Here is a 15,804-nt window from a genome sequence, read left to right as displayed (position 1 = left end):
ACTGTTGGTTTATTAGGTGGGGTTATGAATATCTGGAGATGGATGGAACCTGGAACAGTCTGGAAGGACAAGAAGTGGGTGTGTGTGAGTGAGAAGAAAGATTCATAATCTAAGCTTGAATAGCACCATATAGTCAGTAAAAGCCCTTTGAGGAGTTTTAAGAAAGGATTGACAAGGTCAGGTTTCCACACTGTGGGTAGACAATTTGACCTGTTCAGAGGACAATAGATTTGATACAGATGGGGATAAAGAACAAATAAGAAAAATAGTTAGGGACAGTAGAAGTAAATAGTGTTTTTATCCAAAACTGTGATGTTAGGAATTGTGAAGACGACAATAATTGGGAGGTTACTGACATAGTTGATGACATTAGATCTGACAGTAGGTGAAGACAAGGGTGGGGAGAGGGGGCTTCCCTGGTGGCACAGTGGTTGAGAGTCCGCCTGCCGATGCAGGGGACACGGGTTCGTGCCCAGGTCCGGGAAGATCCCACATGCTGCGGAGCGGCTGGGCCCGTGGGCCATGGCCGCTGAGCCTGTGCGTCCGGAGCCTGTGTGTCCAGAGCCTGTGCTCCACAACTGGAGAGGCCACGGCAGTGAGAGGCCCGTGTCCCGAAAAAAAAAAAAGAGTGGGGAGAGGGAAAGGATAAGAAAGATGCATACGTTTTTATTTTTTACTGAATGAAATAATGATGGTGCCATTAATATAGAGGATACTAGAGTAAGCAGTTTAAGGAAGGGGATGATGACCTAATATATAGACATAATAAGGTGTAAAGCCAGTTGGGATTTTTAACCCATTTCTATTTTAAAATACAAATGGACCTCATGGGCCTTAGTTTTATGATTCAAAACACGAAATTTTACTTTCTAAATATCTTTAATGTTAGACAGTTTGTTTAAAAAATACTCTGTGGTTTACAGAATTTTCTCTTAATAAGAAATGTCAAGAAGACAAGTTAAAAAAGAAATTTTCAAAAGTGATGTGTTCTCAAGGTTAATAGGAATAATCACTATTACACTAAAACAGGGTTTGAGTGGTGGTTCCCGATGTGATTACAAACCAGAAAGCCAAATATTTCCTTGTAATTAGATGTTGTTTTAGATTATTAAAGACATATATGCTTGTGTCTTTAAGAGCAATGACTCACATTTTCAGTCTCAGCGGAGTGATGCAGTCAAAAGAATGAAAACCATCTAAAAAGTACTTGCAAAAATGTGTACCTCATTTCTGTTTTTTTAATACTCAGAAGTGGTCAAGCACTGGGTCCGTATCAACTTTTCTTCTCTCTTGACCTATTCTTCATCTTCCTTCTCCCTCTTTAGACTCATTGTTCTTTTTATTGTTCCTCACCAACACCGTTTATTTCTTTGTCCTTTCTGCTCCGACAGATATGAATTTTATTTGCCCAGATAAGTTCATTATTTCGTTTAACTTCTGTCAAATGTTATCTTCTAGAGTTTCTTTTCCTGAACACACTATTAATATGTTTTATTTCTTAATGTAACTTATTTTTACTTGTATCATTTATTCTAACCTGTTTATTTTGCTTTTTATATTTCTTCCTCACCAGAATATAAAATATGAAAGGACAGGAAGTTTGTCTCCTTCACTGATGTATCTTTAGCACATAAAATAATGTATGGTACATAATAAGTGCTCATCAAACATTAGTTATGAGTTTTATATATTTTCCATTATTTATTTGACATAATTGTTACATTACGTAGATAAATATTTCTAGTCTTTTATTTATTGATTGGGGGGTGTACTGCGTTGCCTACAAAGTCTTCTGTTGCTCTAAGTGTATATAAATATTCTGAAACATTTCTAAATTGCCTTATTGATAATAATTTTTGCTTAAAGAATAATATGACAAACACTAATGTACCCACTATCAAGCTTAGGAAATATATTATGAATAGATGTAAAATTTTTATCTGCTCATTCATAATTTAATTCCCTCTTTTCCCTTTAGAGGATACCTATTACCTATTTATTTATATCTAATACATACGGCTATGTCTTGCATGTATTTTTAAAACGGACATAAACAATGTATAATGTGTATTTTTAGAATTATTTATATTGGCTCAAATTTGTATTTTTGACCTCCCTTAATATTGATATACTCAATATTGTGCTATTTTATTCACTTTCTTCATAAAATATAGTCTATTCTATGAATATAGGACAATATTTTCACCTATTTTCTTTTCTAAGGATATTCAGATTCTTCCTGTTTTTCATTTTTATTATCACTCAAAATTCTGTCTTGAATGTTCTTCAATATCTTTCCTTAACCATATTTACAGGAGTGTTTCTTCTAGACTATGTACTTACCAGTTTTGGGGTACTAGTATAAATATATTCAAAACTTCACAAATATTGACAAATTGCTTTTCAAAACTTGTTATTACTTTCACCCCAAGCAGAAGTACATGAGAACTTCCATTTTTTCACACCATATCCATGATTTGGAATCTACAATCTTTTCATATTTCTAATATCGTGAATACAAAATTTTGTTAGGATGTCTTGGTTTGCCTTTGCATGATAATTACTTACATTTAACTTTTATAATAGTATCATTAAGGAATATTCAGGTCTAATTCTCTGTGAATTGTCTTTTCACATATTTTATGTTGAATCGGTTGCCTTTTTATGGACTTACATAAGTTCTTTGTATATTCTAGATAGAAATCTATTGTTAAGTGCACCCAGTGTAAATTAGTAAATGTTTAAAAACCCACTCTATGGTGGTGGGGAAGATCTCATTGGTAGAGTTTGCCAATTTTATTTGTGTAAGTACTCTGACCATAATCAAATTTAAAGCTACTAACCTGATACCACTGAATGCAGAATTGAGAAGGGAAGAGATTTATAGTAGTACAACATTGTACAGTATTTCAACAACCAGATATGATAGATGCAAATAACTTCATAAGTATAGTAAATTTAGCAAAATAACTAAAAATGAGTTTTGAGTATTTATTACTTTTATTGTTAGTATGATTTACAATATTTATATTTATATAATTGAATTTTAGTAATGATTGTGTTTAACAGCTTGTTTTCAAAATTCCTGAAATTTTAACAATAATCTCTTTTGATTAGCTATGAGCCCGATCCACCAAACCACTCACTGATTGTATAATCTGTGCTAGTCTGGGTGTATCTTTCCAATCTTAATAATATATTTTACTGTCCAGATAATAAATTTACTTATTTAATTATTACTTTATAGCATCGTTTGCATTTATGATTTGGATTTTTAGAAATTTGATTGAGAAGTGTATCCTTCACCGAAGGTTTTGAAGTTTGCAACTGTATTTTCTGTTAAACTTGTGAGGACGTCTTTCATAATTAGATCTCTGATATTCAATACTTTTCCACAGGGAAATGATTTTTTCCATCACCTTTATTGAATAATCTATTCTTTTCTTAGGATCTGTAATATTACCTCTGCAACCACATATTTATTGTTCAATATATTCATACACTTTTTTTTTTTTTCCAGAATTTGGTTCGGTTCCTCGGACTAATGACAAAATATATTCTTCATGCTCTTCACCCACACTGTCTTGACTATTCTTGGTGTTTTCCACTTTATATGATTTGAAATTGAGTGATACAGAACTCAGTCCCATCTGTGGACCCTGCAGTTGCCTGTGAACCAGCTCCAGTTCCTCCCTCTTTCAGGGAACCTCTGGAAAACAATGTCTTAGACAATCCCTCACAGACAAAAGAACCCTTGTGGAGGTCCAGGCTTCCAGAGAAGAAGTTCCACCACACCACTGGAGCAAAGAATATGAGATTGGATGCATTAGAGAAGATAAGAGGAGCAACCTGACTTTACCTACGTTACCCTTCCTCCATGGAAACACAGTTTTAGGGCCAAGAGAGACCTTCTTGGCCCATGTTTTTTCCACTAGGAAAAGTAAGAGAGTGTGAGTGAGCACCCGGCCTTCTCAGCTATATGGGAGGCTGCCAAAGAGGCTGATTTCTCTCATGCCTCACCCAGGGCACTGAATCATATGTATAACTGGGGGGCTGAGAAGAGTCTAAGATAGCAGCAAATAGGACTCTAAAAGGGCATTAAAAGGATGCAGATCCTACTAACTGTGTCACTGGCTCCATCAGGAAACCTGCCTATGAGCCACTTGGATCCGCCCAACTGGCCCACAGGTACCCTCAGTAATAAGCTCACCTCACCTCAAAACACCCACACCCTGTAGTTGCCTCCCTGTGGGCACTCCCAACTGTAGCATAGAGAGTGAGCTTTGGCAGATGGCTAGTGAGCATGTGCAGAAACCTAGTCTGAATCTGAAGGCCAACAAGAGACCACAAACATGAACTTTAACATCATGTTTGTGAAAACAAAAGAAAGGCTTTCAGCACCCAGCCTGGTTCATTGCAAAATTAAGATAAGGTATACAAACTTAAAACTTTTGCCACAAGAGGGAGCACAAAGTGTGGAACAGGTGCGTCCATAAAAGGTCCTAAAAAGCCTCAGAATCATTAGCAGTTTTGATGGAAGGTAATTCTCTCCTGAGGTCAGTGAGTAAATGGGAGAAGGTGGCCACTACTTCAAATACAAAGACAGCAATAGAAAACTTCAAGAAGCATGAAAAATGTCACCACCAAAGGATCACAGTAATTTTCCAGCAACCAACCCCAAAGACATGGAAATCTATGAATTAACCAATAAAGAATTCAAAATAGCTGTTTCAGGGAAGCTCAACGAGCTAGAAGAAAAAAAGAAAAATAATTCAACACTGTAAGGAAAACAATAAATGAAAAATGATAAGGTTAGCAAAGTGATACAAATCGGAAAAAGAACTAAACAGAATTGAAGAATACAATAGATGAAACAAAAATATAATGGAAACATCAACACCAAATGGATCAAGCAAAAGAAAGAATCTGTAAACTAGAAGACAAGTCCTTTGAAATTATCCAGTCAGAGGAGAACAAAGAAAGACCAACTAAAAAAGTGAATAAAGCCTGTATGATATATGGCATATCATCAAAAGAACCAACTTGCAGACTACTGGAGTTCCAGGAGGACAGAGGGACAAGGGGGTGGAAAGTTATTTTGAAAAAATAATGGTTGAGAACTTCCCAAGTCTGCTGAGAGATTTTGATATCCACATTTATGAAGCTCCTGAGTCACCAATCAAAATCAACTTAAAGAGATTCTCTCCAAGACACATTATAATAAAACTGTAGACAGAAATCAAGGACAAAGAGATAGTCTTAAAACCAGCGGGAGAAAAAGAAGATAGTAACTTACAGGGGAACTCCTAGAGGGCTATGAGATTTCCAAGCAAAACCTTACAAACCAGGAGAGAGTGGGATAGTGCCGGGGAAAAAAACTGCCAAGCAAGAATATTCAACCTGGCAAATTTGTCCTTCAGAATTGAAAGATAAAGGTCTTCTCAAAAAAACAAACAAAAGCTGAGGAAATTCATCATCACTAGACCTGTCTTATGAGAAATGCTGAAATGGGTTCTTTAACCTCAAATGAAAGGATGCTAATTAGTAACATGAGAACCTAGAAAATATACAGGACATTGGTCAAGGTCAAATCCAGAATACTCTAATACTGAAATAGTATAAAGGTTAAAGGAAAAGAATATTAGAAATAACTATAGCAAAAATAATTTGTTTTTAAACACACAATATAAAAAAATTACCTTTTTGTGATATGAAAAACATAAAAAGAGTGAGTAAAAAGGTAAGGTTTGGTTTGCAACTGAAGTTGTTATCAGCATAAAATAGATTGTTATATTTATAGCATGTATTATTTAAGCCTGAAGGTAACCACAAAGTGAAAACCTATGATAGATTCACAAAAAAATAAAGAGAAGAGAATCAAAACATACCACTATGGGAAATTATCAATTTACAAACAAATGCAGCAAGAGAAAGAGAAAAGAACAAGGAAACTACAAAACATCCAGAAAACAATAAAATGGCTTAAGTAAGTGCCTGCCTGTTAATAATTACCTTAAATGTAAATGGATTGAATTCTCCAACCAAAAGGCATAGAGTGACTGGATGGATAAGAAAACTGAGACCCAACTACATATATATGTATAGGGACTCACTTCAGCTTTGAGGATTCACTTAGGCTAAAAGTGAAGGGATGAAAAACGATATTCCACAGAATTGGAAACCAAAATAAAGAAGGGGTAGTGATACTTATAACAAACAAAATAGAATTTAAACAAAAATGGTAACAAGAGCTAAAGAAAGTCATTGCATATAATGATAAAAGAGTTATTCATCAAGAAGATATAACAATGCAAATATACATTGTTCATACAATGTTCATTGCAGCCCTATTTACAATAGCCAGGACATGGAAGCAACCTACATGTCCATTGACAGATGAATGGATAAAGAAGATGTTGCATACATATACAATGGAATATTACTCAGCCCTAAAAAGAAACGAAATTGAGTTATTTGTATGTGGTGGATGGACCTAGAGTCTGTCATATAGAATGAACTGTCAGAAAGAGAAAAACAAATACCATATGCTAACACATATGTATGGAATTTTTAAAAAAATGGTACTGATGAACCTAGCAGCGGGCCAGGAATAAAGACACAGACATAGAGAATGGACTTGAGGACACAGGGTTGGGAGGGGAAGCTGGGGCAAAATGAGAGAAGTATTGACATATATACACTACCAAATGTAAAATAGCTAGTGGGATATAGCTGCATAACACAGGAACATCAGCTCCGTGTTTTGCGACCACCTAGAGGGGTGGGATAGGGAAGGTGGGAGGGAGGCTTTAGAGGGAGGGGATATGGGGATATATGTATGCATATGGCTGATTCGCTTTGTTGTACAACAAAACTAACACAGCATTGTGAATCAATTATACTCCAATAAAGATGTATATATAAAAAAAGAAACCCTTATTCTAGGTGAAAACCTGGATATGCAGAAGGGAAAGAAGAGTTGTAAGAATTATGTGGATATATTTAATGGATATCGAGTCGACAAAATATTAACAATAAAGTTTCAAATTTTAAAATACATATTTGTATTCAAATTCAAGGGAGCAAATACGGCATAAGCAGTAAATAAAGGTAGAAGGTAGTTATGTCTTTTCACTTTTCGAGAAAGGGTAAAGGTATTAATTTGTTAGACTTTAATGAGTTAAGAATTTATGCTGTAAAATGTGGGGCACTAATAACATAATATTTAAAACATTAAACTGACAACAGAGGATAGTTAAAATAGTTAAAATAGTTATTGTGAAAGATAAAAAGAAAACAACAAAAGAAGTGGAGTTCAAAGAAATGGTAGCATTCATCTCTGATTAAGGATAACTATATTATACTTAATTAATTATATATACATACAATACATACTTATATATAAATAATATATGTAAATATATCTTATAATAATTTAAAAATTATGTTAAATATAGAGTAACTTCCAATTTAAATTCTAAGAATATTTAAAATAACTGTTCACTATCTTAATGAGAAACTCCTTTAACAAAAGCCTAAAGAAAGAGGAAAGTAAAAAGATGAAAAATATACCATGCAACACAAGCCAGTAGAAAATTGCTATAGTTAGTATACTGTTACAATAGAAGGCAAGAGCCGTATTGGAAATGATGAAGCATGTTTCATAATGATAGATAGAGTATCTAAACTATTAGCAATGTTTTCTAAAAAATCTTTATGTACTTAATAATACAAGTTCAACATAAGTTTGAAAAAAGTGAACTATTACAAATAGAGATTTAAACAATTCTCTCTCACTGCTTACAAACAAGCAGATATCAGTAAGGCTAAAGAAAGATTTAAACTAGACAACTAATCAATACATATATGTAGAACACATACTATATACTAGTATGGACTATTCATATTTTTTTACATAGAAATTTTCAAAAAATACACTATAAATCATATTTCCAAGCATATTCATATAAAAATATAGAAGTGGTGTCACTGCAGTAGCCGCTAGGCAAGTTTGGCAAGTGGGCACTTGAAATGTGGGCATTCAATTTTAATTAGTTAAAAAAATAATATTTTAATATTGGTTCCTCTTTCACACCAGCCACTTTTAACAAAGATGTGGAATATTTCTAGCTTCACAGAAAGTTTTCTAACCAAACAGAATGCTCTTTACTATATGCAGAAGTCAATAACCAAAACTTTGAAAATCCTTATATGGTGTTAAATTCAGTAATAAATGTCTAAGTAACAGATGGACCATAGAAATGACCACAATGAACGTTCAAAATTTTTATAAGAATTACAAGGAAAATATAAAACCAAATGTCTGTCTTGTGAAGTATTGATTGCCTTAAATGCTTACCTTACAAACTAAATAAAACAAAACAAAGCAGAAATCCAAGCATGCATCACAAGAAACTAAAAATGGAAAAGCTAAATTTAGGTGAAATTAAAACCAAATGAAGTAGAAGGAAGAAAACAATAAATAGTACAAAATCAAGACAAAGAACAAAATTACAATAGAGAGGAACAAGGCCAAATGTATTCTCATTGAAAACATTCAATAAAATTGATAAAAGACTGCTGAAAGAAAGGTGAGGAGAGGGAATCCCTGATGGTTCAGTGGTTAAGACACCACGCTCTCACTGCCGAGGCCCCGGGTTCATTCCTTGGTCAGGGAACTAAGAGCCCACAAGCCATGCGGTGTGGCCAAAAAAAAAAAAATTTGAGAAGAAACAAGTCTTTTATGTCTATAATAAATATGGGGATACCATGTGGTTTTTACAGATAAAAAAAGCAATATTATGAAAACATTTTAGTATCTATAAAAAATAGAAAAATCCTAAATTGAAAATTACCAAAATGCATCACAAAAAATAGAAACCTGAGTAAACCTAACACATATTGTAAAGAAATTGAGTTCGTTATATAAACCTTCCCACAAAAAAGTTCTAGAAGCTCAGATGGCACTAGTAGTGAATAATAACACTTGAAAACGTAGCAGTACTCTTTCACAAAGGTCCAGGTAAAAGAAAAGGAAATGCTTCCTAAAAATAGCCTTGGTAACAACTTGTCAAGTACATAACGTAAATGAAAACTCAGTCAAATTTCTTTGGGAACACAGATAAAGAAAACCTTCAGCTTGACCTAGATATAATATATGCATTGATTTTTTAAAAAAGGACAACACATGATCATTGTGATTTTACTTCAAAATGCAAGACTGGTTTAACATATGAAAGAAATAAAGGTAATTTACTTCATAATCATTATACAGAGAAAACGTTTATCATTCCAACTGATGGAAAAACAATACAAATGTAACGCCAATTGATTATAAAATTTGTTTGAAAAATGAGAATATTATGGAACTGTTTTCATATGAGAAACTTATGATGAAAAAAACCTTAAGATGAACCTCATATTGATGAAATACTGAAAGCTTTTCCTCGAAAATAGAAAAGGATACATATAGAACCTTTACTGTACCTTCTATTCGACATTGAAAATAAAATCCTAGCCTATAAAAATAAGTCAAGAAAAAAAATTGCATCTGGAAAGAAGAAATAAAGTGTGATTATTTACAAATGCAAGAGCTGTTATATAAAAATCCAGAAGACTATATATTTGAAATGACAGAATTAATACATAAAGTCAGAGAAATCATTGGCTATAAGACCAATATGTAAACCTCATTGTATTACTGTTTACAGCAGTAAAACTTACTAAAAATTTTCAAATGAGGATGTCATTTACAAAAGCATGAGAGTGAAATACCAATGTATCTTTAAGAACTCAATATAGAAAAATACAAAATATAATAGGGAGAATTTAAAGAAAACCTAATTCATAGAGAGATAAAGCATGATATTGCCTGGAAGAGCCAATATTGTAAAGATGACTATCTTTACAAATTACTTTGAAGATTAAATGCAATCCCAAACATAATTCCAGGATTTTTTTTAAAAACAGCTTTATTGAGGTGTAATTTACATGGCATGAAATGTATCCACTTAAAGCGTATAAATCAGTGATTTTTTTTCTTTAGTATATTCACAGAGTTTACAACCATCAACAGTAACAAACTCTAGACGTTTTCATCGCCCCCAGAAGAAACATAGTAACCATCAGCAGTCATTTTCCAATCCTACCTCTGCTCAGCCCTTGGTAACCAACAATCCACTCTCTGCCTCTAGAATAGGTTTCCCTCTTCTTGATATTTCATATAAATGGACTCACACAACATGCGATCTTTTACAAAGGTTGAAGGCCATAAAAATAATGTAGAGTAAAAAAAGCCAGACACAAAAGTAACGATATCTATACTTTTTGGTGTGCATATTATATTTCAATATAATTCATTTTAAAATTTATACAATCATAATATTATTTCCATTTCATAAAAGTTAAAGTTACTCAACAGCATCCAAACTCACATTTTCTCAAGCTGATTCTTGCAATTATATGTATGTGGAAGCTCACAACTGTCTGATTTAATGCCATCTGAATAGAGCAGAGCACAGTTACGTTTATCAGGTGATGTGTCTGTTATACTGTAATGGAAAAAAATGCACAATTCTGTTATATCATATGAGGACAACTCATGAAACAATAGCATTTTCCATGTCACTGTAATAAAAGCTATTTTGAAAATGGGTAATGATATTTTAATATAATTTTAGTAAGAGCTTGTTATTAGGGAAATGGGCTATTGAGGAGCCCATTCTTTAATAACTATATCAACATTTTATTAACTTTCAACATCCTCCTTCATCTTTCTATAATTCAACTAAAACAAATGTTTTAATATTATTCTTAAAATTTTTATTTTTAATCTTTTCCTCCTCTATACAGTATTATTTTTAAAAACTTACTGTAGTTTGTAAGTTGAACCATTTAGCCACATCCATGGATGATCACGGCCTTTACGAAAGACTGAAATCCATGACATAATTGATAGGGACATCAGGAATTTCTAGCCCAAAATAAAGAATTTTCACTTAAATAGTCGTCATGAAAGATTTTTATTAATTTTTCAAAGGCAAGTAGTGTGTTCTTTCATAGGATCCTTAGTTTTCTGAACAAAATGAGTGTTAAGAGTCTCATCTAACACTAAAAATATATTAAAGTTCAAAGTTTTAATACTGCCAAATACATTAACCAAGGTCAGTACTTTTGATGTAAAATTAACTCAAACAGTTATGCTTAGCAGTTTCACTGTTTTTCTTAGGTTAATAAGGAAAATTCTGATTCATGTAATTCAACTGTTACCCATGTTGTCAAAACTAACATAGCAAGGCTTTAAATAAGATTTTAGATTCTGTGACATCCATTTCTCAGGATACTGTGACCATATCAATGGATTTCTCCTCTATGTTTCTCAGAGTTTCGGTTTTAGAAGGAAATTAAGGGAATGAAACTGAGAAAATAAGTGACACGAAAGCCAAAGATTTGGTTTCCTGGGGCTCACACCGTTCTTTGACTAGATCAACCCCCAATCACTCTGTTTCTGTGTTGCTAGAATCCAAGGGACCAGACAAGGAGTCAGAGACTCATTTCTCTCAGCTGCGCCCAGCTAGGTACAACTGTAAACACTGGAACTAATGAAAGACACAAGTCAAGGAGAACTCTGAAAGGTGGAAAGAGAAAGGTGAAATGGTTTGCGACCCTGGGGTTAAGGAACAACTATTAGGGGCATCTTATATCCACCACCCAACCGAAGAAAGTGACCTAGGCCTGCTGCTTCCCAACACCCAGCCTAGCCATTCCTCCTTGGTGTTGAGGGGAATCCTGTGGGCGACACCAGGTGAGCCTTACAAGGTGATCCAGCAGGACACCTGCTAACAAGAAGCAGCCAGAGTAAGGGCTTCTCCTCCCCCTCCACCGAGAGATACCAGAGTTGGGGGGTAGGGGTGGAGGTGGGATCAGCAAAGGGGATCCCATGACTAAAAGTACTGAACCCAGGAAGCCTCTTTAGATCTGAGGGCATAAGACTCCATCTGTAACCAGAGACATTGGGTAGATTGGATTTTAAATGTTATATTTACATAATGAGCAGTGGAAATTTACAAACTACACATAAATGCAATAATATGGATGAATTGCAAAAATAGCATATGGGGGTGAGAGGAGAGAAGAAGAAAAATGCATACTCTATGATTCCATGTATATGAAGTTCAAAAACAAGCAAAGAGGGGCTTCTCTGGTGGCGCAGTGGTTGAGAGTCCGCCTGCCGATGCAGGGGACACGGGTTCGTGCCCCGGTCCGGGAAGATCCCACATGCCACGGAGCGGCTGGGCCCGTGAGCCATGGCCGCTGAGTCTGCGCATCCAGAGCCTGTGCTCCGCAATGGGAGAGGCCACAACAGTGAGAGGCCCGCGTACCACACACACACACAAAAAAACAACAACCAAGCAAAGAGATTCTATAATATCAAAAGTCAGGACAGTGGGTATACACGGAGGGTGGAGAAGTGATGAGAGAATACAGAGGAGTGGGGCTGCTATGAAGTGGAAACTTCTATTCCACGATCTGATATGCAATTACATGGTTCTATACATATTGTGATCACTATGCAAAATCATGATATGTTTATTTTCCTTTATATATTGTAAAATTAAATAGCACAGTTTATTTTAGAAAATAATAGCATTTGTAGAAACATGTTTTTTTTTATGAAAAGCAAGAACTGGAAATTATCAAACGTGTATTAATGGTATAAAAATATAAATAGAATATCATAAAGTTGTATTCTGTTGTTTAATGGAACATTAATAGGCCTTAAACAAACTGCAAATATGTACAAAACCGCAAGTGAATCCTAGCAAATATAATATTGACTGAATCAAGCCTTTAACAAAGTGTTTGCAACATTTAGTATCTTACCATTTCTTCTTCATTATCTATATAAAGCAGAGTAGAGTTCTTAGCAGCACAGGCCGTCACACTCTCATGCCATGTTTTTTTTCCCAAATGAATACAATAGCAATTGTTGGAATATGTAAAGCACTGTTTTGGACAATGACCAGCATGACATTCTGAAGAAAGATTGTGAATTATTATCTAAAAACAATTTGAATTAAAAAAAATGAAAACTAACTTACATATATGCATAGGTATAAATATATATGTGTGTATATATATAAAACACATCTATGCACCCTCAAGGCTGGTGCATATAAAACAAACCACACTCATACATTCACAGAAGTGTCAGTCTCTCACCCCCCAATTTATGTCTCCGTATAAAGCAAACACACAGAAATAGCCACTCTTTACATGTCCTGAAAATCGAGAAATGAAACCTCTGTTTTAGAATAGCAAAATTATTTGTCTCTTATCATATTACAGAGGGAGGAAATTTGAGCCAGTGGCCAACAGTGGGTATGGTGATCATATTGTTGCATAGGGAGAAACACTCTCCTATAATCATTATTTATGAATATTTGTTGCCATATTTTGTAATTTATGTTCAACCCCAAAATCTATTCTTATTTTCACTAGCCTAAGATAGAGACAAAATACAAACTGTATTTATATCAGAACTTTGAAAATCATTATGTACCTTTCTGGAGCCTTTTTATCGGAGAGGAGTTATTCTGCTCCTGTATTGCAGTAGCTACAAAATTAATCATTATAAAAGTTAATATTGATCTAAATAAATCATAATGATTGTAGTTTCTGAGTTGAAATTTGGTTTATTGCTTAGGATTAGAATAATCTGGAATAAAATTGATTTTACCAAGAAAAATTAAGTAATGAAGATTTGGTTGAAAAAATATTTCAAAAGCCTAAAGGAACAGATCACTATCTCTTATAGTATTTGTTTTAACCAATCGCAAGAATTAATTTGTATTTCTCAGTAAGATCTTTCAATATCCTAAAGCATGCTTTTGAGTTATGAAATCAGAATATACATATACATACTCTCTGTAATTATTGTGTTGTATACTTTTGACAAATTCAGAATAACCATTCCACATTTAGTCTAAATGCATACATTTTAATGAGATGCCCATTCCATAATATTATGAAGTGTTTAGAGGCACTGACCATCATTAAAGTGTAAAGTTCCCTTACAATTTTTCAAAAATCTACTTACAGGGAGTAAAAACTATCATTGTTACCACACTGGACATCAAAACAAGGCAGATGATTCCCAGAACCCCAGCAATGAGCTTCTCTGGAGGTGATGGTAAATCTGCAGGGAAAGAAAAGGAAACACTGAGAAAAGAGTGATGGTGACAGTTGTTTAGAAAGTTTACAAACAAGAGAACCCACATAAACAGGGAGTTATATATATAAACTTGGACCCCAAGCCCATTTCTACCACTATAATCTTTCTCTCAGAATATACCTTTGCATTTTCAGCATATATAACGCTTCATGAGTTGTTGATCAAAGACTACAAATTACAGCAATGCCAGAATAAAAGTAGTCCTCCAATTTCACATTAGAATCCCATCTCCAACTTTAAGTTCTGTTCCTCAAAATGAAAAATATGTGAACTTATCCCCTACTCCTTCTCCAACCTCTGTACTCCAACTGCATATCCTAGAACAGTTCCATCATGTGACTATTAAATGTTTTACCTTTGCAGTGGCAGTTCTTGTCATTCCCTCGAAGATTCTGAGAAGCATTTTGAAGATTTAATTCTGCATAGGTTATTTCCTGCTCAGTTATTGAAATGGAACTTTTAGTGCCCTTAGGTTTTATTTGCTGCCTCTTTGAGTTCTTGGCTACCTTCAGTTCTGCATAGGTTACTCCTTGGTTATTCATCTCTGCAGCTGAATTATGTCAGACAGTGCTCTAAGCGTACTTAGGAATGAATGGTGTATGTAAGATGAGATCCCTAGTACAGTAAAATGGGCGGGGTAGAGTCTAGTGCTCACTTCGCAGTAGAACAATCTTAAGGCCTGGTTCTAAATTCCTTAGAGCTTTAAACAAGTGTCTCATGGTAGAATACTTTTTTTTTTTAAGTTATTCTACATTTGACAATATATTTTTGGTTGAAACAATGAAAAGCAATAAATTAGGGAGGAGTAAAGAAGTTCATGACTAATAATATCCTACTCAGATTCCACAGAAATATTTTAACACCATTATAATGCTTGTATTAAAATTATAATGTTTTATTAGAAAAGAGAGATTCACCTATATTTATGATAATTTTGAAATCCAGTAATGGTTAAAGATAGAGTATTTTAAAGATGGGGAAAGAGTAATGTTGGCATGTACAACAATCTCCTACACTAAATTACATTATTTGGTGACTTACATTTACTTATGAAAAGTGTTACCAAATGGTCGTTATTTTGAATGGTTGAGGAGTTCTGAGAAGACATTAAAAATTGAGGAAATACTTCATGTATTGGAAAATGTTACATGATACACTAAACTTATATATAACCTAGACAATATTGAAAATAAAACAACAGAAAAAGACTAAAAAATACTTAGTTTGTAAAAGTAATCGATAATTGACTTAATGGCTAAGATATGAACCCACAAAATAATAAACAAATATAAGTAATTTATGGAAGAACACTGTTAATTCAAACTTCCAGAAAGATCCTATAGGTGTCAAAGTTAGTAAAGGTCATTTTAGTTGTATAAGTGATGGTAATTACTTATAAAAATTACTTATAAAAAAATCCAGATAACATAACTTAGTAATTCAGTCAATGGATGCTGTAGTCAGAAAGACCTGGAAATAAACTATGGCTTTGAAACTTACAAGAGTGTGACTGTTAAAAAATTATTTAGTATCTAGTAACCTATCTTACTAATCTAAAATGGAATTAAGAA

The 15,804-nt window shown here is 33.8% G+C and overlaps 1 protein-coding gene across 1 annotated transcript; it reads right to left on the bottom strand.

Moving 5' to 3' along the window:
- Positions 1-9,571: 9,571 nt before the first annotated feature.
- On the bottom strand, positions 9,572-15,381 carry LOC113616736 (NKG2-A/NKG2-B type II integral membrane protein-like). Its single transcript, XM_027100128.1, has 6 exons — positions 14,589-15,381; positions 14,099-14,197; positions 13,562-13,615; positions 12,883-13,034; positions 10,872-10,972; positions 9,572-10,550 (listed from the first exon to the last, which is right to left on the bottom strand). The coding sequence occupies exons 1-6, from the start codon at positions 14,773-14,775 to the stop codon at positions 10,430-10,432; spliced, it is 714 nt and encodes a 237-aa protein (XP_026955929.1). The 5' UTR covers positions 14,776-15,381; the 3' UTR covers positions 9,572-10,429.
- Positions 15,382-15,804: the final 423 nt, after the last annotated feature.

The sequence above is a fragment of the Aethalodelphis obliquidens genome, unplaced genomic scaffold, assembly GCF_003676395.1.
Source record: "Aethalodelphis obliquidens isolate GAN/ISIS:26980383/991018 unplaced genomic scaffold, ASM367639v1 scaffold433, whole genome shotgun sequence".
NCBI classification, from domain to species: Eukaryota; Metazoa; Chordata; class Mammalia; order Artiodactyla; family Delphinidae; genus Aethalodelphis; species Aethalodelphis obliquidens.
Note: the sequence above shows the minus strand (reverse complement) of the source record. Positions and strands in the feature narration are given on the sequence as shown.

What these genes read in the sequence shown, in the direction of transcription:
- LOC113616736 (XM_027100128.1), bottom strand. Translation starts at nt 14,775, where the DNA reads ATGAATAACCAAGGAGTAACCTATGCAGAACTGAAGGTAGCCAAGAAC. An exon ending in GATAAAAAGGCTCCAGAAAG is followed by an intron (nt 13,035 to 13,561) that starts GTACATAATGAT and finishes ATCTTTCTTCAG; the next exon opens with AATGTCATGCTGGTCATTGT. An exon ending in GGTTCAACTTACAAACTACA is followed by an intron (nt 10,551 to 10,871) that starts GTAAGTTTTTAA and finishes TTTCCATTACAG; the next exon opens with TATAACAGACACATCACCTG.